This window comes from Melozone crissalis, unplaced genomic scaffold (assembly GCF_028551555.1).
Source record: "Melozone crissalis strain CALT ecotype California unplaced genomic scaffold, PUWL_Pcris_2 ptg000027l_1, whole genome shotgun sequence".
Classification (NCBI taxonomy): domain Eukaryota; kingdom Metazoa; phylum Chordata; class Aves; order Passeriformes; family Passerellidae; genus Melozone; species Melozone crissalis.
The window spans coordinates 10608903-10633874 of record NW_026535805.1 but is presented as its reverse complement, the minus strand read 5'-3'; the positions used below and the strand labels follow the sequence as shown (position 1 = coordinate 10633874).

General features: G+C 38.0%; 1 protein-coding gene across 1 annotated transcript in view; it reads left to right on the top strand.

Annotated features, from left to right (window-relative positions):
• Positions 1-21446, top strand: part of BABAM2 (BRISC and BRCA1 A complex member 2) — a 161225-nt gene extending 139779 nt beyond the window's left edge. Inside the window, exons 11-12 of the mRNA XM_054279124.1 lie at positions 1356-1509; positions 19798-21446. Of these exons, the coding sequence (XP_054135099.1) occupies positions 1356-1509; positions 19798-19861 (218 nt within the window). The 3' untranslated portion in view covers positions 19862-21446. The remainder of the gene's footprint in view (positions 1-1355; positions 1510-19797) is intronic.
• The last annotated feature ends 3526 nt before the right edge of the window (positions 21447-24972 follow it).

Below are 24972 nucleotides of genomic sequence, written 5' to 3'. Positions count from 1 at the left end.
AGACACTGGGTCATGAACTGAGCCAGCCCTGTCCTCCACGGGAGCATTTGTTTGTATTTTGGGACCATGGCTGCAATAGCACATTTAATTTAGTGTGCTTCATGGCTGTAAATGCTTGTATTCCTAGAGCTTGAGGGTCCTTTAGAGCAAACAGAGATAGGGTGTAGCTGGTGCACATCTGAGTATTTAGATGTGATTAGATAAACAGAAAAATGATGGAACTAGCAGGATGATAGCATGGAATTTGGAAAATAAAACCTGTCTTACACTGATTCCTCAGTCTGTTAGCAGAGATTTCACAGGAGGTGCTGGAATCTCTGCAAGTATTTAAAATACAATTCCATTGCAGTGTTCTTTCACTGTACAGAATTTTAAAAATATTATTTGAAGGATACCAAAAAGTATGGTTTTAGGTGCTTTATAAAGGAAGCCTACCCCTTTAAAAGACATTACTGTTCTTCTGTTAATTTGGGTGTTAGAATAGATATTTAATATTAGTCATTCAAGTCTGTTCTCTAACTCAGTTTAACTACAGATTTCTGAAGCCTCCTGAAATAAGAAGTAGACCAAGAAAATACAAACCATAATTCTAACAATGAAAAAGTTAGGCTAAAAACTAGTTCTGACCAAGAAAACATACACAGTTTCTAACTGTTGTAGACTATTTTATTGTTCACCAGACCTAGCTGATCATGAGACAGTGATAGGCAAAGGGAACTAAGAGGTTCTGATTTTTATTTTTAGTGTGATATTTTGGGTAATAATGACTTTGTGGTGTTTTTAGTTTTGTGGGTGTTTTCTTGTCTAGCAAATGACAGCAAGCTGAAATCTTTTCCAGCTCATATGACTGAATCTTTCTACATTCTATATCAACTCATTTGGCTGCTTTAGGACACAGATAGCTGTAAAATGAGGATGATAATGTTTTTGATGTCCATGAGGACACTAAAATATATTGGTTAAAGCAGATAAATTTGGTTTTTTAATGAAAAGCAAAACAGAATGTATTTTGTGAATTTTTGAAAGGGAAGATTTCACTATAAAAGTAGGGGTTTTTTAAAATAACTAAATAACCCTGGTGAAGATTTTATGATTAACATAGCAATGCACTAGCTAAACTTTTTTTAAATCATGTAATTTACAGAAGTGTTTTGGTAAAGCAAAGTGTCCCATACAGCAGTAGGTTGGAATCATTGCTTATAAGAAATGCAGAAGGATGTTTTATAACTAACCATCAGTTTCTCCTTTTCTGACACCCTTAAACCAATAGAATGGTCTGATATATTCCCACTAAGCAAAAAGGAAAAAATACACTAGCATATTTTTATAACTCTTTTTTTCCTTTTGAATTGCAGTTGACCTACCCCTCTACTTTCCTCGAGACCAACCAACCCTAACATTTCAGTCTGTCTACCACTTCACTAACAGTGGCCAGCTGTACTCCCAGGCCCAGAAGAATTACCCATACAGCCCCAGATGGGATGGCAATGAAATGGCCAAGAGAGCAAAGTAAGCCAGATTGCTGTTTCCTTTTGTTTTGTGGTCTTTGGTGGGTAGAAATTTCATGGATGTAACTGTGCATTTTGAGGGTTACAAAAGCTGAACCTGTTCTTGTTCTCATACAGTCCTGGTGTTCCTGTAGATGAGTGTAGACAGATACTAATCATGCTTATGGCATTAGTGCCAGAGGACTGAACAAAAGAAGGCTCTTTCTGCCAGGCTTTGTATGACAGAGTGGTGACAGTCTCTGCTCCAGAGAACTTCCCTCCTAAGTAGATGAGATAGCCCCCAGCAGGAGTAACCTGCATGGTAGCAGTCAGTCAAGGTAACTCCCTGGGGTTGTGTTGAGGGGACCCTGAAGGGAAGCATGTGAGATGGAGAGAGCAAGGAAGAAAAACCTGAAAGATCTGGAATTAGGCTGTAATGAAAAGGCACGGAAGAACAGGAGGAGGTAGAGCAAACCACCATTCCAGCACAGGAGGCAGCCCTATCAGATCTTGAGAAAGTTATCTGAAAATCTGAATGTGTCTTGCTTTATTGCCTTTTGTTGGATGGAAACAGAGAATCGCTGTCTCCTTCCTCTGCATTTTTTCTGCAAGCCCTCATTTTTGGCTGAGGAGAGATCACTTCAGTCTGTGTACCCCTTTAGTTAACGGTGACAGGGCAGCCTCAAAGAGGTTCTGTTACAAGGGCAAGCTGCCACAGGCAGTGGTGTCCCCAGAGCTAGATGTTATCCCTGTCTTCTCATGAAGCAGCACAGATTTTACCTGAATGGGGAAGTTAAGGCAGCAGGCTTGCTGCAGTGTTTTAATTTTGCGAAGTGTATAAATGTTAGAACAGCGAGAGATTTAAGCAGGCTGATTATCAGTTGTTCAGCATGTAAAAGCATCAAACTGCATAAATCACAGGGCGTATTGGGATGAACATTTTGAATGACAGTCAGAAGATTAAATTAAATCAGCAAATATGCATAAAGAAGAGTTGAAACAAAAATAGTTCAAGCTGAGTAAATCAAATGAGTGGCATGGTCAGAGACTGTAATTTGGAAATAATGGAAGCAAACAACAATTGACTGATGCATTTGTAGATTTTTATACTGATTTAAATTCTATGGAAAACATCAAGTAACATTTGATTTGGAATTTTAATATGCATTGTAATAAAAACTTTTTGGTAGTATTTGGTTTTGCCACCATACTCTTTATAGGAGCACCATTTCTTAATCAACTATGATTTTTTGTGTGTATGGACCTTCTTCTTTTCTTTAGCAGGATGAGTATTTTGTTTACTAAAAAAAAAAAAAACAAACAGGAAGAACAATAACTGGAAGAATTACTGTGGCTTTTTTTTATGCCCATACTACAAAATGCATTTCTTTTGTAGCTGAAAGCTTACAAGTACCTATGTGCTGTCTGCTAAGTGCATTTGCTTATGAGTGGGTGTATACAAATGGACTTCACTGCCCTGCACTTGAAATTTAGAAGTATGACAGCAGTTCTCTTTAAAAGCACTAAATGAGTACACTTACTATCACATGTATGTTTGGTGAGGTTATTCACTCTTACGTTGGAGGCTCTGCACTGAAGCTTTACCCTGGCTGCGTAATAGGAGAGGGATGATGAGGAGCGGGGGAAGGCAGTGTGCTGAGATGTCTGAAATAGCAATCACTGAGCTGCTCAGAGACACAAACTGCTCCACTTAAAAGCGCTTCGCTTGCAGGAACAGCTAGTGATTCCTCAGTAGGTACCATAAATAAATCTGCATCAAGGAAAATATGATGTTATGATACATGTGAGCATATTTTAGGAAAGATTTTGAACACAATTGAGCATCTTATGTAAACAGTGTTTAAAATATTTGCTAGGGCTTCTTAGAATAGGTTAGTGTGTTTTAACATAACCAAATAACTTCTTATTCTACTTAACCACAGACCTGTTATGGACCAACTATAAGGGAATATATGTTGATATGTGGGAAAGCATTCTGATGAGATGTATTAGTTCAAACAACACATGAAAACTTCCCAAATAAAAACAGGAAAAAAAGAACACATTATTTACCCTCTAGAAACAATGTCATTCTACTCTGCTGAAGTAAATTTAGCCCTAGTTAAATCAGAGACAACTTGTTTGTGTTTCTAAATACTGTCAATTAGGGTTTGCTTATATATAGTCTTTTTCCCTCTTAGCAAAATTGTCTCCCAAGTGCTCAGCATTCTTTGAGACAAAACATATCTGTTTATCTTCCTGGCCATTGCTCTAGGGCCACAGGATCTCCCACTTGATATTCCAGTATCTGACAAAGATCTCCACCCTTCTTCTCAGACTTCAGGCAGGGATCAATGTACTCTGTCTTCCTCACTGGGGCTAAAGACACCATCAGAGATAGCTTTTGCTTGCTCTTGCACCAACTGTAGGAGCATCATCCAGTTGGAAATGGGATCAGTCACAGCTTTCCTCGTCCTCAATTTTGGCAAGCCCTGTCTCTGTTTTCAGCAACTCAGCACAGCCTGTTTATTCATGGGCAGAGCTGTCATAAGTTCATACCAAAGGGACTTTGATTCTGTGCCCAGCCTTCTCCCAAGGTTGTTTTGGTGTGGGTTGTTGATTTTTTTTTCCAAACAGGTGAGCCCATCCAGTTCCTTTGGTGCAGGGACTAAACTTGAAAGTCTTGGTATCCTTGCTTATCTCTGTGGCCCCCAGCAGAAGTAGGCATCTCTTTTGAAGTTAGGACTTAACCCTTTGCTGTAGCCTGAGACAATCAGTAGTAACTATAGGCAGGAGCAAAATTCGTTCCCTAAAATGCATACATATAAAAGTAGATTGTATGCATTCACACCTAGAGACGTATCACCTAAATCTAAAAGGCAGATTCTCATATCAGAATATCACTTTAGCTGGATCTTTTTTATTCAGAGAGAAAAACTGCCCATGTTCTTGCTGAACTTATTGAACCAATTTATATCTGTCTCATAAAGTCCATGAAGTCAAGCCTCTTTTCTGTGTCCTCTTAGGCAGATTTTAAAATCACTGGGCTCCATTGCAGCCCACTGATTTGGATTCCTCACTGAGAGATAGCATCTGGTTACTGAAGATTGCTATTGTCTTAGCCCAGGGGTTGCCCTCTGGCTTTATTTAATTCTGAAGGATGAATCAAGTCCTGATTTAATGACGTGATTTCAGTTGCCTCCAGATTGCTTGTTTCTCAGCTAACACAAAATTTCAACCTGTTCCTCCAGCTAGAAACGGGGAAACCAAAAATATAAGAATTTTCTTACAAGCTGCTGAGATGCCATTTCCTCTCAGTTGGTATCTCAGGCTTTGCCTCTTGTAGGTCATTTATTTATATGTCTGTGGCCTCCTGCGTAAGCAGCTTCTCCAAAAGTTTTGGTCCTAAAATACAATGGCAAGCCTAAGAAAATACAGTAAATTATGGAAAGTTAGCAGCCTTGTTTGTGGTGTACGTGTGAAGTAAAACATCTCTGTGCAGTTTCCATGGGAAAGCTTTCTTGTCTTTTTGCTTAAATAGGCATTCAAGTGTACATAAATGGAGTCTTTAAAGAACGTGCTGACTTGAAGCCTGGGTTTTTATGAAGGAATACTGTAAATAAAGCTTGTTTGTTTATACAAATGAAATTCAGTTCTTAGATACACTCTGGCCCAAATTCTGTGTGACCCAGTGCTGCTCTGTAGACTTAGATTATACTTCAGGGGAGAGCAAGTTAAATCTCAGTTTATTCTTTTATCCTACATAAATCCACCTACTCATCATTAAAAATAGCAGGAGCATGGAAAACTGGTACCACAATAAGAAGTTGTTCCAAGGGTTCATATTCCCTTTTTTTTCCAAGTTGGCTGACAAAACAGGTTTCTGAATGACAATGTTGTCCCTGACCATCCATCGGTGTTTGCCGAATGCGGTCTAAATTTTATATATCTCTTTGGGCATTCAGAGGGTAAAAGCATCAAAGAGCTCAAGTGCTCTCAACTATATTGGCTGTTGCTCTGCCGTGAGGTCAAGTGCATCATCAGATTATGTGCAGGTGCATCTTTTGCAAGCTACAGCTGCAGCTTCAGTTTGTGCTCAGCACAAGCACCATGGTTAGGAGGTGTCAGGCTGGTGAACTGGGCCATGGCATTTTCAGCCTCAGCCACGGCTTCTCCTTGAGTATCAGCAAATTGATGATGTCATGTGTATGATTGAGGCGCCCACTATAAGAAAGATTTGAGGTGCTGGAGCATGTGCAGAGAAGGGCAATGGAGTGGTGAAGGGTCTGGAGCACAAGTGCTGTGAGGCGTGCTGAGGGAGCTGGGGGTGCTTAGGCTGGAGAAAAGGAGGCTCAGGGGTGGCACTGTCACTCTCCACAGCTGCCTGAAAGGAGGATGTAGCCAGGTGGGGATTGGCCTCTTCTCCCAGGTGATAGGACAAGAGCAAATGGCTGCAAGTTGCACTAGGAGGAATCTAATTTGGATATTTAGACAAATTTCTTCCCCAAAAGGGTTGTCAATCCAGGCTGCCCAGGAGGTAATGAAGTCACCACCCCTACAGGTATTTCAAAGGTGTGTGGATGTGGCATTTAGGACATGGTTTAGTGGTGGGCTTGGCAGTGATGGGTTAATGGTTGGACTTGATGAACCTGAAGGTCTTTTCCAATCTTAACAGTTTGGTGATTCTATGATTACATTAACAAATTAAAATATTGCATTTCTTAGTTTAATAAAAGGATATTTGAAAAGAAAAAGGGACAGTTGTTGTGTTGCTGTTGAGACATAACAGTTGTAGTATGTCAAAGACTTTGTGTTCTATTAAGTAAATTTTGTGTGCCCTAATGATTTTTTTTTGTTATTTTGACATTAACTAGTTTCGACTCATCCATTTTTTTATTGTTATTCAGATTTCTTTCACATTTTAGGCAGAATACCTTTTACTATATTTCAAATTCTTAAAAAATAACAACTTTCAAAATTTTCATGAAACTTTTGAGTCCCAGCTATGCTACCATGAATCTCACTATAAAATTTACATGTAAATGTTGCACCCTTTTTATATCTTCTCTTCTTGATAGGTGTAATTAAGGTAATAATTTTTTATTCTAGTTATTATTATATTGATTATTATATTCTATTTATTATATTCTAATTTTTAAAATTTTTTTATATTTTTAGGTTGCATTTAAGTTGGGGTTTTTTTTGCTTATTTGTAAAAGTATCAAGTTGTCTTTGCCTGTATTATGTGATTTTTCATGCACATTAGTCATCTTTAAAGACCAATGTTCCAAAAATTAACTTATTTGCATGACATATATTCACCTTACAAAGCTTTTTGCATGACTGTCTTTGTCTCTGTTGCATGTTATCTTAAACTACAATGAAATTCATAAAAATGAGAGTAAGGAACAGAAGTATAGAAGCCAGGGACATCATTCTTCTCTAGGTGTGTGTGCATGTGTTCAGACACTGGCAAGGCTCAGAGGATTCTTTCTGAGGAAGAGCGCCAGCATAGGTACAGCTGAAGGCTGAGGGGGTGAGCTGGGTCGCTTGTTTAGCTCTGGTTTTTGATAGTTTTGCATCAGAAACTGAACAGAAGTGATTTCCCAGCCTGAAATGGAGTAAAGCTGACGTTTTGTTGCCGCTGGCGGGCCGCTCCTCAGAGCAGCAAAGGGGCAATGCACTGTGACAGCCAGAACGGGAGGAGATGTGGCGACCCAGGCGTGTGAAGCTTGCCAAGAAGTTAATTTGATTTTATACACCATTAAATCAAAGCTGATTTTCTGTGGGAGTGTCAGCTGATTAGAATTCTATGGGAACAATAGAAAGGAAAATGGAAAAAGCTACGTTTTGTTAAAATACTTAGTGATTGTACTTGTCCTTGTAGTGTGTTCTGCAGTTGATTTACCAGCAAAGCTTAATAACAAAATTATTTTGATTGTAAGAGCTAACAGATGAAGTAGATAGGGCTTTTAATTAGAATTTTCCCAGTACATTCCTTTATTTTTACATAGTTCTTCTGCATACAGTACAGAATACAGTATATATCATGATAGTTGCACTTCTTGAGTCATATTTTTCATGTAGTTTTCTTTGAATGTCTCCCTGGAAAATTAAGTCTGACTCTTAAGTTATGGTATGTTAGTTTCTGACAGGTGCCTGCCAGGGATCTTCAGTGCTGTCATGCATTATGTGGATTTCAGCCAAGACAGAAGGGCCTGGGTATTTGTTTCTGGTCACTTCTCATTAAAGCTTTGACTGTGGGGAAGAAAAACAACTATTTAAAGATGAGGAGTATAGGTGCTATAGGAAGTGCATAGAAATAAAATCTGTTAGGCAATTAGTTTTTCTGTGATTTTGTATAGATACTCTGCATATGTGTGAACTGTACATATGTGCGTTTTGATACATAGTAAATATTCCTTCTGCAAAAGAGTATTCTCGGATATTGACGAGAGAAATGCACAGAAGAGATTGGAGAAGTTGGCATGGTATAAGTGGAGTATAATAGCACTTTGCTGGAAGACAACTGCTTTGTAGGAATGAAAGGTTAGAATTTAATGTAGGTGGTTCTTGGATAACTGGGATTAAGTGGCGTTCTAGAAATACTGTGAAACACAGTCACTGTCTGATTTGGCTTTATTAGAGAACTCCATTATACATTTATGAAAGCTGCTAGTTCTATGTTAGAACATGAAATTACAGTTAGGAACTTGCACAAAAAATGTGCTCCCTTTCTCGAGAGAAAAGGGTAGAGAGAAATACATGGATTTGTAAGGAGCTGAGATTTAATAGCTTAGACAAACACTGTTGCCGGATCAGTTACAAAATAAACAGCTAAATAAAATAGGAAGTGAGCTCCATAGTCTTGTCTTTTGAGTAATACTCATAATTGTTCCATTAAGCTAGGTAAAACTCTGTCTTCATTTAGCCCACTATCATGTCTGTATCAATAGGTAAAACTCTGCATTCATTTAGCCCACTATCATGTCTGTATCAATAGGTGAAAGTCTGTACTCATTTAGCCCACTATCATGTCTGTATCAATAGGTAAAACTCTGCATTCATTTAGCCCACTGTCATGTCTGTATCAATAGGTAGCAGTGGATGCCTGTAGGAAAGCATGGCAGAGCATGTAGTCATATTTCCATTGTATGTTCTACCATCCTCAAGGATTTCTTTTTGCAGTACTGGTACATTTCTGTTAAGTAATCTTACCTAGCTTTCCTTCTATTCACTTGCTTTTTGAACCAACAGCATAACATAATGAAATTCTGTGGCAAGGGGTCACACAGGTGTGGTGTGAATAACAAACTCTGTTGGCTTTTTGCCTTCCTGCCTCCTCCTAGCTCAAGTTGCTGTTACCCTTTACCTTTTGTATGAAGAGAGGCAGCAAATAGTTAATCTACTGATCCCCTCCATAACCTTTGTTTTATGATCCTCCATTTCTCTTGCTCTGCTCACTCCTTCCTTCTCCAGAACCTCTCCATCTTTCTGGTCACCCTTGTCCTGCTTCTTTCTCCCTTTACTGTTTCTGTGATTTTCCTTCTGTTTCCTTTTCTGTTACTCACCATGCGTTTATATGGTGGTGTAGTGGTATTGTCTGATTTACTCTTTATTCTGCTTCTAACAGCATCTGATTTTGTTTTTTGCATACAGATGAAGGCTAGTTACAGTGTCATTTTAGCACCAACATCTCCTTTCTAACAGTTTTTCAGAGCCTATGTTTTTTGTGGTAGTAAAATTATGTCTTTTTCCTCACATATTTCTCCTTTCATGTTTGTCAACACTGACAAACCTGGTATGTTATCCCCCAGTTATCCCACCTGGTATGTTATCTCACAGTCTCCTAGTACTGTAAGAACTATCTGCAGTTCCTCATAATTGTGCCTTATTTTCCTTCCCTGACTAAATTGTTAACACTAACAGACTTTTCCATCTTCCATTGCTCACTTCTTCATATCATGTAGGAATATGAACAACACAGGTCAGAACACCCATTTCTGTGCATTCCTCAGGTGACTTCCCCCAAATGGTATTTATCCTTTATTCCTGTCCTTTTCTTTGTATCTTGGCCTGCTCTTTATCTACTCATGGATCTTTTCTCCTTCTGTGGTAATTCAGGGGTTTTTATGCCTTTGAAAAACTTTCCCAAATACCTGTAGGTAAGTTGAGTAGTGTGTGTCACTTGAATTTTTCTTGTCCATGTGGTTTTGATACCTTAAGAAAATAGGAGACTTGGGAAGCACAAGTTTGACTCCTACCCAGTATGTCATATTTACTCAAGTCCACTAATTTTGGACTATTTATGAATTTTTATAATAATTTCTATTAACAGTCTCTACCAACTTGTAATGTATGGACATGAGATTCATTGAGTCATAGCTCCTATCCTCCCAGACCTCCAGACCATTTTTTAATTGACATCACACTGCTCTGGTACCAAGCTGTTTTAAGCAGGAGGCTACAAGCTATTTAAGAGTTTAACTTTCTCACACTTGAGTTTCTGTGGAACTTGGGTGTGAATGTAATTTGGGGCTGCTGATTTGGTTGTATTTTGTTCATTTGTTCATTTCCTTTTTGGCTGACATATATGCATGAGTTGAATCCCTTGGTACATCTCTTGGAAGGCCAGATTCTGGTATAGCAACATCTTTAAGCACTTCCATTTCATTTATTCTTTGTGACTTTGCTTCTCCTGAGTATTTTTACTTTTTGACCACATTTTGCATTGTTTGACAAGCATTTATTTCGAGGGTCACAGTTAAGTTGTTCCTCAAATTAATTTTCTATTTGTTTTATTCTGCTTTTACTTGTTAGTATAAAGGTTTATTTCTGTCTGGTTTTTCCCTTTGGATGGGTCTCCAATCTTCTGAGCATTCACTTTTACTTCTAATAGCAAATATATATCCTTTGAAAAGCAAAAAGAAACAAGTGCTTTCGTATGTTTTATATAATCACAGATGTGTGGCGTCTCATCCATTTCCTTCTGACTGGTTTGTCCTAATGAATATCCAAGGAGGTTTCTTTTCTGCTTTGGTATGTTGCCTTCGGCCCCTGTTGATAAGCAATCTGGCAAAGCAAAGCGGATGGCATGATGAAATCAGTCCTTTCACCTGCAAGCAAACTTTGTTTTCAGGGATGCTGCTTGTCAGACTCGTTATGGATGCATCTGTGGTGTAACTCTTCATTTCTGCCTCTGAACTACTATTAAGGGATTCAATAATCTCTTAAAGATCATTCAAATTCTATTATTACTACTGTGAGCTCCTCTCTTCTTGAATCTCTGCACTTGTCTTTCCTTACAAGCCTCGCTCCTGAACATATCCTTGCCCAGTCTTTTCTGCTTTCTCTTGCTACTTATCACTACTTTCACACATTCTTTACCATGCTTTTTAAGCTTTGAAGAGGTTCCTAGTTGCATCTTGTCTCACGACTCTCTCCTTCAAATCTAATAAAAAGTTTATTAAATAATTGCTCTCCAACAGCAGAGCTCATTGTGCATTTTCACAGCCTAGATAAGAGGAAATAATATGTTCCTTGACTCTTTAAGAAGTTAACCTTTACCTGAAGTGGGAAAATATGGCTGTGGCACTTCAGCAACTAGGAAAACTAGAGCAGACTTGTCATGCTGTAGCTCATAGGACTGGAAATTTCCTGCAAGTTAACAATATATTTAAAAAGACTCTATGAAGATTGAGTTTTTCCATGATGGCCTTGGAATATCATTCTCATGATCCACTGATAAGGAAACAGAGTGACCGTGCTGTGACCGAGATATTCCAGTGCACCCTTCACAGACACCCACTGCCCTGTGGGGAAAATGGAAGTTAAGAAAGCAGAAGCAAAGTTTGCTATGATCTAAGACCACAAACCTCCATCTGACTGAAGTACATCTATTTATGTACATTGTGGAGAAGGTGAAGGAAGTGAAGTGTTTTATCTCTTGAACTGACTGGTAAGCAGAAGGCATTGATGAAACTGTTTCAAAATGAAAAGTTCATTTTTCTGTGTGTGCTTTGGAACACTTAGATTCACTGTGTCTATGCAATACACCTTTGTAAATTTTTAAATATCTATATCAGAAATCTGTGAGACATTAAATACCAGAGTCTTGAGTTCCAGATGGTTTTAAAAAGTTGCTTTCATAGTTACTGGCCTCGGTCTGTATGAACTGATTATGTCCAGTAGATGTAATTTCTATCTGTTATTGTCAGTAAAGGTCCATGCATTTGGAGGACATATATTCTTGGAATCAAAATTAGCATCTTTTACAAAGTGATAACCCTACTTATGCTGCTGCTTTAAAATAAACATTAATTGCCAGCCTACATGATGATCTGCAATCTTGGCTCCACAGCAGTTCCCTAGAACTCCCTTGCTTTAAATTTTGCCTTTAGTCGGGTTGTTATATTTATGGTTGTTTCGTGCTTTGAACAGATTGTCAAAATTTTGCTTTATGGTAAGTTGGGCAGCAAAGCCATCTTAATTTTTACAGACCAATGTTGAATTCTTCACTTTATTTATAAAATCAGTTGATACCATAGGTTTTTGGAAATGAAATGAAAATATAAGTTTTATTTCTGTTTGCTTCATATGGATTAAAGCTACCTGTTAATTCTGCAATCAGCAAACTGTTGAAAAACATGTCTAAATATAATAATTTGTTTGTACCTTTCTGTGTGACTTGAATCAGAAATAACTTCTGGAGAAAAAAGATATTGCTAATAAAATAGAGAAAACAGCTTTTGGACATGAGTGAATATTAATGTTTAAACTTCTGATATGTACTTGGTTTCACTAGTTCTGCCACTTCTATTTCCTGTTACAGTTTTGGTTTGTTTGTAATTTTGGAGATAGGTTTCTGTCGTGCAGTATAATAAACTGAGCTGAAAACAGCTGTATTTCTTAAAAACTTGCATGTTGATGGCTGCCCACTGCAGATCTGCAGATCTCTTGATGCTTGAATACTGTTCTGTCTGTCCTTCAGCCTGGCTGCACAGTCAATGCCTTGCATGGACTGGCAGGTAGAAACAGGCAAAAAAGTTTTCTAATCTCCTTGTGGGTAATTCACAATAAAAGGAGCTAGAGAGAGAGAAATATTAGAAGAGGAAGAAGGATTGTGATGCAATTTTTTTTTTGGCACACAGAAAAAAAATTGCTCGCAGCTTAATGGTGTTGTGCACTGGCTCCTTTGTACATTTGTGTGTTTAGCCAGTTACAGTAGCAGAAATTTAAGAACTATTGTCTTGCTGTTGTATAAACACTTCAGATGTTTGCTTGGCACCACCAGTTCTGGAGATGTGTAAAATGGAGAACTGTGTAGACATTGTGTTTCACATAAAAGCAAAATATTTGCTATAGATAAAGCTGCCTCCTAAGGAAATTCTAAACCACATCCCAAGAAGCATACCATCAAGAAGCTTAGTTTAAAAACATGAATACATGCCAAGTATCGTGATGTATATTTGAAGTGAGAAAGAAATCCTGGAAGGTACCTATTTCATTCTGCTGCTGTGCTTGGATAAGTTTTTGTGATACTCAGATTTGAATGGTGATTTAGAAATGCTGCTGTCTCCTTGTGCCTTGTGCATTCCATAATAGTCCTGATTTTCATTAGCTCCTGAGCCTTTGCCACTTGGCACCTGGCCCTGCCTGCTACAGCCCAGTTCCAGCTGGGCAATCCAAAGTTACAGTGCTGAGAACTGTTTCTCACTTCAGTTTTTGTAACATCTTAGATGTGGAGACAATGATACAGCCATCACTTTCTCCTAACAGAGGTGTCACGGAATGTCTGCTGTAGAGTTACTCTCCTGTTATCCCAAAGCAGGAGATGGACTGATTCAGCTTTGCTGTGGGTGCTCATGTATCTTCCTGGTGAGGAATGCTGTGGAAGTGCCTATGAATAAATAGACAACATGGTTCACCCAATGGAAATATGTTTTTCATGCGTTGTATATGATAAAAACAGCAAAGAGGTTCAAATGTCTCATGTCTGTGTTTAAAAGGAAAAAGCAGCCCCTCAAACATTGTCATGAGGCCTGTGGAAGGAATGGGCTCTCAGTAGACATCCACACTTTTGTGTTCAGCCCTTGCTCAGTGCAAGGCATAGAGATGCTGGAGGAGGGCATGAGCAGGGGTTAAGGACATAATGAGCAGTCATATGGAATATGACCTAAATACGTACCCACTGTTGGAATTAATGCACCAATTTATTAATTTAAGTTCCTTTTGTTAATTAGTGGTAATCATGTTGAATTAGGTAGCTCCTGACAAAAGGAATTTAGAAAGAAAACTTTTATCTGTAAAAAAAAAAGACTAGTTGGCATCTTTGATTTTGTTCTGCCAGAAATAAACAGGAAATCTTAGAAAGTTTTGAAGGTTATGGTAAATAGCTTCTATGGTAAATAGGAGATGAATTCTTAGGGGTTACATGAACCAAGTCAGCTGGATGTGCCTGTGTGGTCATGGGAGGACAAAGCCTCTCATCTGGCATCCAGAAGGTATTGTTGTAGGTGTTCAGTATTTTCAAAACAAGTTTTCACTGTGTTAAAACAAGTTTCAACAGGAACACAAAAATACAAAGGCACACTACATATGTATGTATGATCCATGCAAAAATACTTTGTACTTCAGAAAGTGAGTAATCAGGTGATGTTGATAAAGCCTGAAGAAACTCTTTTATAATTCTAATATGTCTATAGTGTTGAAATAGTTTATATAACAAGATTTTATTGCAAGGTGTCAGCATAATAACACTAGACTGGAAGGAATAGGTCAAAAACCTCAAGAAGCCTCAGTCTGTCCTTCACTCTGACCTATACCCTTCCTAATTCCTGTTTTCACCAAATTTCATTGAAAGAGGGGAGAACATTGCTGTTCCTGCTAATTTATGAAGATCAGTCATCTATAGAGTTGATGTTGTTCTATCAGGATTCAGTGGATTTGAAGAAACTTGTAGATGTCTTGAAGCAGTTCTTCTAAGGTACGGCAGGAAAGAAATAGGGGATGCAAAATGATGTAAATCCTAGAGGTACAATTCCTTTAAAAGAAGTGGACAGCTGTTGGGACAGATGCCTGGGATTCTTGGTTGTATCTCATGCAACTGGACAGGATACAATTCAGTCCTTACCTCAGTCCCAGGATTATTCAAACAAACTCAATTTACCTGCTGAACAATTCAGACAATAGAGAACTACTGAGGAGAATGGGGTACTAAATACAGACCTTACTCCAGAAGACTTGGAAGGATTAAGTAGAGTTATTCAGAGATCACCATGACTACAGGAGTGCCTGCCCAAGTCAGATCTATTAACTTGAAAATTTTTAGAAAAGAATTCATACATATTATGTATGCCTTGCCTAGAGTAGGAGAAAATTGATGTATTTGTCAAATACACTGGCTACTATGATTTTGACTACACTAAGGGTCTATAATTAGAGCCAGATATTTACAGAATTAAATATCTGTTGCAGTACTTACTAAAATATTGAAATAATGGGTAGCATTTAAGAATAAAGTTTGCTCTCAAAGCTAGTAGTACTAGAAAAAAAATCCAAATGTGAGTGCCTTCAGACGAGAAGGAACACAACATGTGTGCCTGATGCAGTGAGAGAAGGTCTCTATGTCTTTGAAAAGATGAAGATTGTGGCTCAAGGGCTTTAATTTGCCAATAAGGACATTGTGCTGGTAGTAGAAGTGTTGCTGTACTGCCAAGTCTGTTCTTGATGTGGACCATCATGATGATTTCATCCCCTTCATTTTCCTCAGATCATCTCTTGATGGAAAAAGCACTTGAATGTTTCACATCTTGAGCTGAAACAAATAAAACATGAGTGCAAATAGGGCTAGCATGGGTGAATTTGAGATCAGCATGCTGGAAATCTTGGCAGTTATAAACTGAGGAGTTTAAGGGGAATATATTTTGTGAACGACTTGGGAAGATGATTCATCACCCCATGATGATTGTCCTTGTCCCAGACATAAAAAGCAGAAATCTCATTGGTACAACATTTTGTATGCTTTTTTCTTCACAGAGTTTGAGTCTTGATCTTCTGCTCTGAATTTGCCACATGAAGATTTTAAGAGAAATAGAAACACCTAAGCAACTCTTTTAACTTTATTACACCAGCAGCAGTAACTAGAACACAATTGTATGGCTGGCTATAGTACCAGTCCAGCAAAAGCAACAGCAGAAATTGAGTGTGTTGGTGTGAGAATGCTATCTCCATAAATATATGGGAAATGTTGTTTGATGGGAGATTGCAGCTACATAATTTTAAATCTTTGCAGATTTTCAGCATAGATATGTGAAAGCAAAAGGTATTATCAAGTGGTCAATGCAGATTTTCTACCAACTGCATTTAAAAAACCCAGCACTAAATTACCCTGGGGAAAAAACAGTACAATTAGAATGAAATTTCACAAAAGCATGTGAATTCTGAGTCAAGTATGTTTTAAGCACAGCAAATCCACACCCTGGGATGTATGTGCTTCTGTATGGGCTTCTGGAGACCTTGTACCACACTCAGTGTTTCATATCACTGGGAAATATGTAAACAGCAGGTGAGCCAATTCTGCCTTCTTTTAGATACTTACCACTTGCAATTATAGCAAGACTTTCTTTCCACTGGATAATAAAGTGAAGGAAAGAGAAGTGCTTTACTCTCAACAGATGTCCTTGAGCATAGCACCTGGAATTCGTTGTACTGTGTCAAGTATATATAGTGGTTAACTACAGCAAAATGTGTTGTTTTCTGGAGTGATGAAGAAAAATTTCCATGGAAACCTCATAACTTACTACCTTGAACTTGGAAAATGACCATTTGAGGGAATAAAAATGAATAGATAAAAAACAATGGAGTCTTATAAGAAGCTCAAAAAAGTGTTAGACATGTGCCCATAAGTGTATGAAGATTGGCACCCACTCTAGGCTGAAAAGAAAGCAACTTTTTAAACACTGTTTAAGCTGGAATCAAAACCATTGTGAGAAGGATGCAACACTTAGTGTGTGTTTTACTTTCTTTCCATGACTGTTGATTATACTCTACAGTCACGTGAAGAATATCTGTGTACTTTGTACAAATGAGTTTCCCTGTACTACAGGAGAATTTATGCAGGTCTTCTGAGCTTGCTGTAAGGTCAGTGTGATGCAGACCCACCAAGAACATGGCAGATGAAAGCTGGAGAAAGAAGGATCTCCATCTTTCCCAGAAAGGAGAAAAGGCATTGATCAAAAGCTGATTTCTGCCATTTGACAGAGCCCTGAGAGACCATAGGTCAAATTAGCTTTCTTCACCTTCAGTGTAATTCAACAGGTACCTAAATTACTGTTGTTGGGTTTTTTAATAACAGTTCTCCAGAGCTGAAAAACATATCTAGTGTATATAAAAGTAATTATTTCAAAATAGTTTGGAGATAACTTAAGAACATCATGTGACAAAGTTTCTGAAAAAAAACCTTTCAGATACTTGTAAGGAATCCCTATGGTGTAGCACAAATCATAGTTATTGAGGGTGTCATTCATGTGAATGTGTTAATATGAATAGAGTATGAGGAATGTATCTTTTTCCAAAGTTCACGTTTATATTCACTCTTTCTCTGTGCCTGTACATACAGGATGCTGAGCAGGAGTGTTGTCTCTTGATGTAAAATCCTCGTATAAGGAATAGCATTGCATGTGAAAGATGCCTTTACCATGCAGTCTACAGCAGAGTATTGTCCTTCAAAAGACTTTATATTTCTCTCAAAATTATTTCGTGTCATCTGTCGTGACATAATATTTTTTGTTACGGTCCTATTTGGGCAGAAACGTGTACTTTGACTTCAATGCCAGATGGTCCATAGGTGAAACTTACTCAGAAGGTGATTGCTGCTTCTTTTCCTCCTTACTGGTGACCTCTGCAGAGATTGTTGTAACTAAAATGTTGTCATTTCCATTTCACAGGAAATTCAGATATTTTAACACGTGGTTTTGTCCCAAACTTCAGGATGAAAAGAAAAAATTTAGAAAAGAGTTTTCAGTGTTCATTAAGGAGTTTCACTTACCTTCTCCTACTTCCCCATCTTTCCTCCTCCATCTACCAAATGTGCTGAGACAGTCCTATCAGGCACACTGGGCTTTTGAATCTCTTAGCAGGGCCTGGTTTGGTTTAGTTTGGGGGGGTGAAGGGAGCAGTGTTAATTTCTTTTTTTTTGTGGTAGGTGTGATGAACCATAATTATCTCTGAATTTGTTTCATCTGAGATACTTAAGGTGTATGGGAGAGGGAGAGAAATGGAGGAACATAACCTGAGTATACTTGTGGTACTGCATTTGCTTCAGTCTGGACAAGACCAAAATGATAAGAGCAACTTTAAGCATGTACTTTAAGGTATAAAAAGAAAAAAAGCAGACATTTAAAATTATGATGTACAAAAGGAATTTTTGTAGTGTATGGAACATTGCCAAGAGGTTCATATGAACTACCAGTGAAATAACATCTTTTTTGACACAGTACATCTGATCAGAATGTAGCGAGGTGTTAGACTTGGTTTTGCAGGAATGGATACAAGCTCTCCTGCAGAAATCAGTGAAAAGAAAGGATGCAAGTGTAGATAAAGTTGGTGTGGGAGGATGTTTGTGGTATCATAAGCATTCATTCTGGATTTTACCTAACAGAAAAGGCATATATAATTACTGCATATAATGCACTAAGTGTGGGTTTAATACAAAGCACAGAAATGCTATGGGGAAAAAGAAATAAAATGTAGGAAAAATAATTCTGATTGTATCCCATTTAATGATTAAGAATTTCTACAGTTTTGGAAGAAGGAAGTTTTAAGTAATATTTATCAAGTTGATTAAGATCACGTGCATGAAGAGAGTCTGCAGAGAAGGTATCAAAGGGGAAGGGGGAAGCTGTTTAAAATAAGCAAGCAGAGAAGCATAATTAAATGTTAGGAGAGATAAAGCAAGGACAAGTAAAAGGGATAGGTCCTGACATTGACAACATGCAGGAGGTACTCCATGAGCTAGCAAAACACATAGAATTAAACAGGACTTACAAAAGCTACAATTTCAAAGGTATGCTAGAAAAAACACAGATACAGAAATGGCACCCAGCTATTGAGATCAGGAGACAGGCAGGCCTTCTCAGCTGGTTTATGTTCGTGTGTGCCAGCAGGAACAATCACTTTTGCAGGCATGATTATGAGGGTTGTTTTCTGAACTTTGCTTCAATAAACCAAAGTGTGTTCTGTAAATACACAGCACAATCTGTATATGCTATAAAATGTGTGTGCTGGTTGTCCTCTTTATTATGGTTGTTTCCATTTCTGGGATCAACTCCTCAGTCCAGAAATGCTTTTACTTTCCATTGCTCTTTTAACCTTTGGACAGCATCTCATATGTATTTATATCTTGTGCACAAAAGCTGACTGCAGCTATCTGTTAATTAATTTGCCAGGCACAACCTCACAAAGAGAGAGGAGCATTCCCTTCATGGTCCTGCAAGGTTTTTAGGTGTGAGGAAGTATGGTTGCTGTTCAGTGATTGCCAAAGCTTCTACTGCAGTTATGAAACACATCATGATTGTGAACCTGATCAGTGTGTCTTTGCTTCAGGAGGTAAACCAGCTGAGAGATCAGGAATCTAATAAATCACATTGCAGCTTTAGATTTCTTCTTGGTGAGAACATGAGAGAAATTTATAGATACCAGTTATAGAAATAGAAAACAAAATTTTAAAAAATAGAGAAATTGAAAGTTTGGTCCAAAATGCAGTAGGCAGAAACCAAAGGCAAAATGATAAAGCAGCTTCTAATATAACTGGCAAATAAAGGGCATCCCTGGATCTCAGCAAAAAAATCTCAAAGGTACAGTTCTAACTCAATTTTGGATATGTAGGATTAGCTCATTTTATGGAGTTGCTTGATCCTTTGCAAAGAAGATAGACTAAGATCCAAAATATACAAAGCAGACTTTAAAAAGAGCATTATCCTATAAATGTTGAAGTTTAATAAAAGGACTTACCATTCATACAGTGTTGTTAGTACTTATTTCCTGCATTTCATGTAAACTGCTGGCATCAGCAGTGACAGTATTGTGTCAAGGTTTGTGAGACAGATAAAGAGCTTATCTCCTACACGTATTCTGACTTCTCCTCACTATTTTCCTGCTTCATTGCCTTGTCTGTCTTTGGGCCTTTTGTACCATATATGAAGCCTTCTCCACATAGGGGAAATAGAAAACATGGGAAACATCAAGTGCTTCAATTCATGCTTTTAAGATTACTCCTTCCTAATCATATATTTTCTGTTCTTTTCACTAGGACGTATTTCAAGACATTTGTCCCTCAGTTCCAGGAGGCAGCATTTGCTAATGGGAAGCTTTAGACAGCTTTGAGCATGGAAACTGCACTGGACAGATCCTTCAGTCTGCACATGTCAGCCCAGAAGAAGGATGCCTGGAAATGGGTTGGACTGTCTTGATAAGTGCTTTCTTGCCTCTGAACTGGTTTTGGTAGCTTCAGTTTATGAAACAAAGACCTCACTAGCATGCTTAGAACTGAATATTTGATATTAGTCCTGCCCCTTTGCCTCTGCCACCACCATTCCTTTATATATCTATTGGATTAAATTTAAAAAGGTGTGTATTGATAGGATAACACTTTCTAGTGCCAACAATGTCCTGTATGTTATGCCTTGTTTCCTCATCTTCAGATGGTCTAAACTGGACTGCTCTTCCCCATGGAAATATGCTGTAATGTGTACATCTAGTTAACATTTTCAGCTCACCCTAAGGAAACACAAAACTGCCGTGTGTACCAGGAATGCCTAATGGACTGTACAGTGCCATATTCTGTATGCCCCAGAGGTTTGTGTCTCACTGTGGTTGTGACTCTCACAGGTATGGATATGAGTTGCACACTTCAATTCTCAGTGCCTTTCCAGTTGGTCTGAAGTTAATATGGCAAGGTGTTTGAGGTTTGGTGGTTTTTCTAATACTTCTGTTGAAAGCTCATTTTATGTGAAATGTTAGGTTTTTATGCTTTGTTTTCATTTCCAGTTGTACAATTTTGTTGTTTTCCTAATGAGTGCCCCTTGCCACTACAAAAAAGTTCTGTTTCTTTAGTACCAACATGCAAGTCACTAGTTATATAAACCAGTATAACAAAATAAAGCTCTTTCATAGACCTGTAATTTTTCCAAATAAGATAAATACTGTTAAGAGGCAAACTTTCAACAAAGGAATGAGTGATGTCTTGGAAAATAGCTGATGAAATAATGCAGGGCTATAGGTATTTAGCTTAATGCTTAAGTTCAGCATATCTTCTCAGAAAATATTTTTAAGTGTATATAACTGGAAACATTACCTCCCCTAATTCTGAAATGCCAAATGGAAAATCCTGCCTATTCATCCTATCTTTCCTGCTTGTGTGAGGCACACCAGTTGGGACTAATGGTCACAATGTCACTTCCCCAATTAATTTGTGAATAGACCAAGGTACTTTCCAGTAAGGAATAAAATTAACAGAGTATGTTGGCTTATAACTGGTCTGGAAAATGTGCCCTACTTCTGCTAAATACAAGGAACTAAATGAATAGTATGCAGATGATACAGTGGAACTGGAAAACATTTTATTTTAAATTATACACTATGGCATCACATGCAAGGAAGTCTGTCAAGCTGCTTGATTGGCAGTATTCTCCTACCCTTTCTACAACTTGTTATTTGGCATGAAAAGTAGTGCTTTTCAGGGTTTATATTCACCTAGGAAATACAGATGGGGTTTGCGTCGTGAAGCTTAATAATTAAGAATTATGCAAATAATTCGCCTCTAGAAACTACAAGTATTTTTGGCTAGTTTGTGAGCAAAATTTAATTTATGTTTAATACTGAAGTTCTTGGCTGAAAATTAAGCTGCAAACAAAATCTGTATTGTAAGTATAAATAAAAGAATAAGAAGTTTTGTTGTAAGTCTGCAGAGAAGGCGTATTCTGTGCTGTGACCCACCCCTTTGTCATTCTCAGTGCATTATCTGAGCACTGTCCACAGTTTCAAAGGTCTGAGCCTGAATTCCCTCTGTGGTGGCACTGCATGAGGCTTTGCCACGCTTAGAGCAGATGTGAGAGGTTATCACTGGTTGGGGGCTGTGTACCAATTACAAATAGGATGGGATTGTTAGGAATGCATTTTGAGTTGTTTTATTTGTTAGTATTAGTTCCATTACATGGTTATGACAATGGGAAGATGTTATTAGTTCACATCTTAGGCAGTAGATCAAGAACTTAATGTTACAACTTATTTTAAAAGTTTTTTGACTAATTACACAAAGTAAAAGCCTATTGACAGTAGTTTTATTTAACTACTATAAGCACTCTTACTTTTGGTTAAAACAATGCTTGCTTATTTTGAATACAATACTTGCTTGTAAGCTTTAAAACACAATGTACAGAGTTTTATTATTAAAGTTAGAACTTTTTAATATTTTGCTAGATATACTTTTGTGTAGATTAGGGAGTTATTTTAGATAAGCATTAATACACAGACTATTGGGTTTTTTGGGTTTTTTTTACTTTTTACATAATTTTTTGCTGACTTATTTTATGGCTACTGCTTAGCTCTAATTTCACTTTTGCTGTTTCTGAGGTTTTCTTTTTGTAGCTCTCTTAAAACTTTCTGATTTTATGGATCCTCACAGAAAGTAATGGTTTTATGTGAATAGCAAAATCAAAACTGAACAACCTCAGGTGACTAAGAACAAAATATTGTTTAGTATACTGGGATGATCTCATGTCTACATTTCTTCAGGTAAAAGCCAAAGCCACAGACACATGTTCAAGAACAAGCCAACCTTGTGGATGGGGTGGGAGAGGAAGGATGGCTAATGAAAAACATTTGTTCTCATAGCGTTCTAAATCTGATAGAAACAATCTCTAGACATCTTCAAAAAGGTATAAACAAAACCCTTAGGTTGCATCAGTACATTCCTGGAATCTTACATTTTATAACTTTGTCTTTGATTCAGTGTTATACTGATTGCTCCACGAACACAGTGTTTGCTTTCTGTACCCGATTGCCCAAGTGGCACCATTTATTTATTTTTTTAGCTTCTCAGAAGTTGCCATACTTGAAAGGCTAGCAATTGCAAGATAGTTTGAAAAGAGGTCCACTCTTCAGAATTCAGATTTATTCCCAACCAAAAATGCATCCTTCACCTCAGTCCTAGTCATTTTGGTCAATGAACTGCTTTATTATTACAGAGTTTTAGAAGCCACATAAGAAAGCATTTTTAGGGTACAAAAAGCCTAAACCAGGAATTCATTGTGTTGAATTCAACAGTTTGACCAACTTTTCACAACATACATAGAAACAAGTCAATTGTTTCAGTCTAATTTTAATGTCATGCAACAATTGCTAGTATTTTGGGGAGGAAAAAAGGTAAAAAAGGTTAAAAACTGTACTGTTTGTATTTAAATTTCAGATTAGAAGAAAAGGCATTTTAGTACACTAAATGAATGTTTTCTTTATTTCAAGGTCACCCTTCACTCTTTGACTTGCATGGATCCCTTTCTAATAGTTCTCAAAAGTAGAACTATTTTATGGATATTTTATTTTCTTTCTAATAGCTCTTAGAAGTATTGGGAGTGTCAGCTCTCCAAATGGGGTATTGAGAGGAGAGACACTGAAATGAATGGAAGCTTCTCTCCAGGAGAATTGCCATATAAATACTACACCAGAAGAGAGGGTTCATTTGAATAATTTTGTATCAAACCAAGTATCCACTGAAGGCATTTATGTTAGCCACAAAAGTTGGGATCTGATGAGCTGGAGTTATTTCTGTTATCTCCTGTTTTATTATAATTTCCATTGTGGCCAGTTTAACAGCACTGGGACTCTCAGCACTTCCTTCCCTATTATGTGATACATGCAATTGAAGGGAGCAGTCAGACCTAGGCTATTTTCCCTGGCTTATGAGAACCACAAAATGTAGGAGAAAAATAGCAATGTTGCAAATGTATTGAAAAGCCTAAACTCTATACTGTCCTAGCTCTAAGCCCTGCTAATGCATGGTTTTCCAAAGGTCCTTAAATCACTAACTTAGAGTCAAGCCTTTATCCATCTGCATACATCTTATGCATAATCCACTGTCCTAGAAGTAATACCAAATCTTATGGATTCAAAGTCAGACTTTTTGTGAACTTGCTGGAAAGACTGGACAAACAGCTGGAAGAATAAATAAAAGGTAACTATACCCTACATTGTTTGGCCTTCATTGATCTTTCCATTGTGCTGGCCACTGCTTTGTTGACTGGCAATTTTCATTTGCTGAATTGGCACATTTTGGTATTGTCACTGTCCTTGAACATCCTCCCATTCATGCAGAGAGTAGACTTGAGTTAGTTCTTGAGAAAAGATCATTGCTGGTGTTAGCATGGATTTCCTGTGCATTGTGAAACTCTCCCTAGGGATGTTTCTCTGTATGTTCCCTTTCTCTCATCCTGTCTGGAGCCTACAGCAATCGTTCATCTTTGGTGAATCAGTCAGTGGATGGGATTTAGCCATGAAGTGCAGTACTTTAAGTCTCACTTCAGGTGGTTTTACACAGAGACTTCCTACCTAGGAAAGAGAGGATTAGATCTGGAGTGCTGTCCTTTGAGCAGTGCCCCCTCATACAAGGCTGGGGGTTTAGAGACCTCAGAAACCTGTGTAAGTGATGAGCAGGCACTGCAGCTCAGGCATCCTTCTGTGTCAGTTCCCTTAACCAGGGGAGCAGCAGGCAGTGCAGACCTGTAGCGGCACTTGGGGGTCACCAGAGCAGGAGTGAAACTCATTTCTAGTGCCGTGTCTGTGCAGCAGTGACGTGGGGATGAAGGGGCAGTGCTTTGTCCGTGCAGAAGGGGAGTTTCTCACCTTTCTGGCTTTGTGAGATGTGCTGCAAGGAGATAGCAAGCTTTGGACACAGCTTGTGACCACAATTGTTAATTATGGGGTGCTGTTCCTTGCCCTGCAAAGCAAATGAAGTCTTGTGACCAAGCTGAACTGCCAATGAACACTCTTCCCTTAAATTACTTTTGTCTCTGTAATTGATGCATTGTAACGCTCGTTGAACCTAAAAGTTACTCTTACTTCTTACATGTTACTGAAAATCCCTTAAATTGTCTCCTTTCCAGTTTTTATTTCCTGGTCTCTGTCCTCCTCTGGAACAATTTTGCTTCATCCTTACTAGTTACTGCTATTTTTAGCAAACTTGAATTCTTTCTTTTAACAAGGCAACAAGGTATATGCCAACATCTTGTGGGCCTACATTAAACATAGAATTATTTGCTGAAAAAAATAAGTAGAAGCTGGTTTTTATTTACTAAGCCAAGTGTTGTGTTCTCCACAAGAGAAGAATTCTGAGGAAAGGCTGTTACCAGATCGGAGAGGATAATCATGCTGATGGCACTGGGTACACCAACCCTTCATTTAATTTCCATGTTAGCAAGTTAGCAGAGGCAAA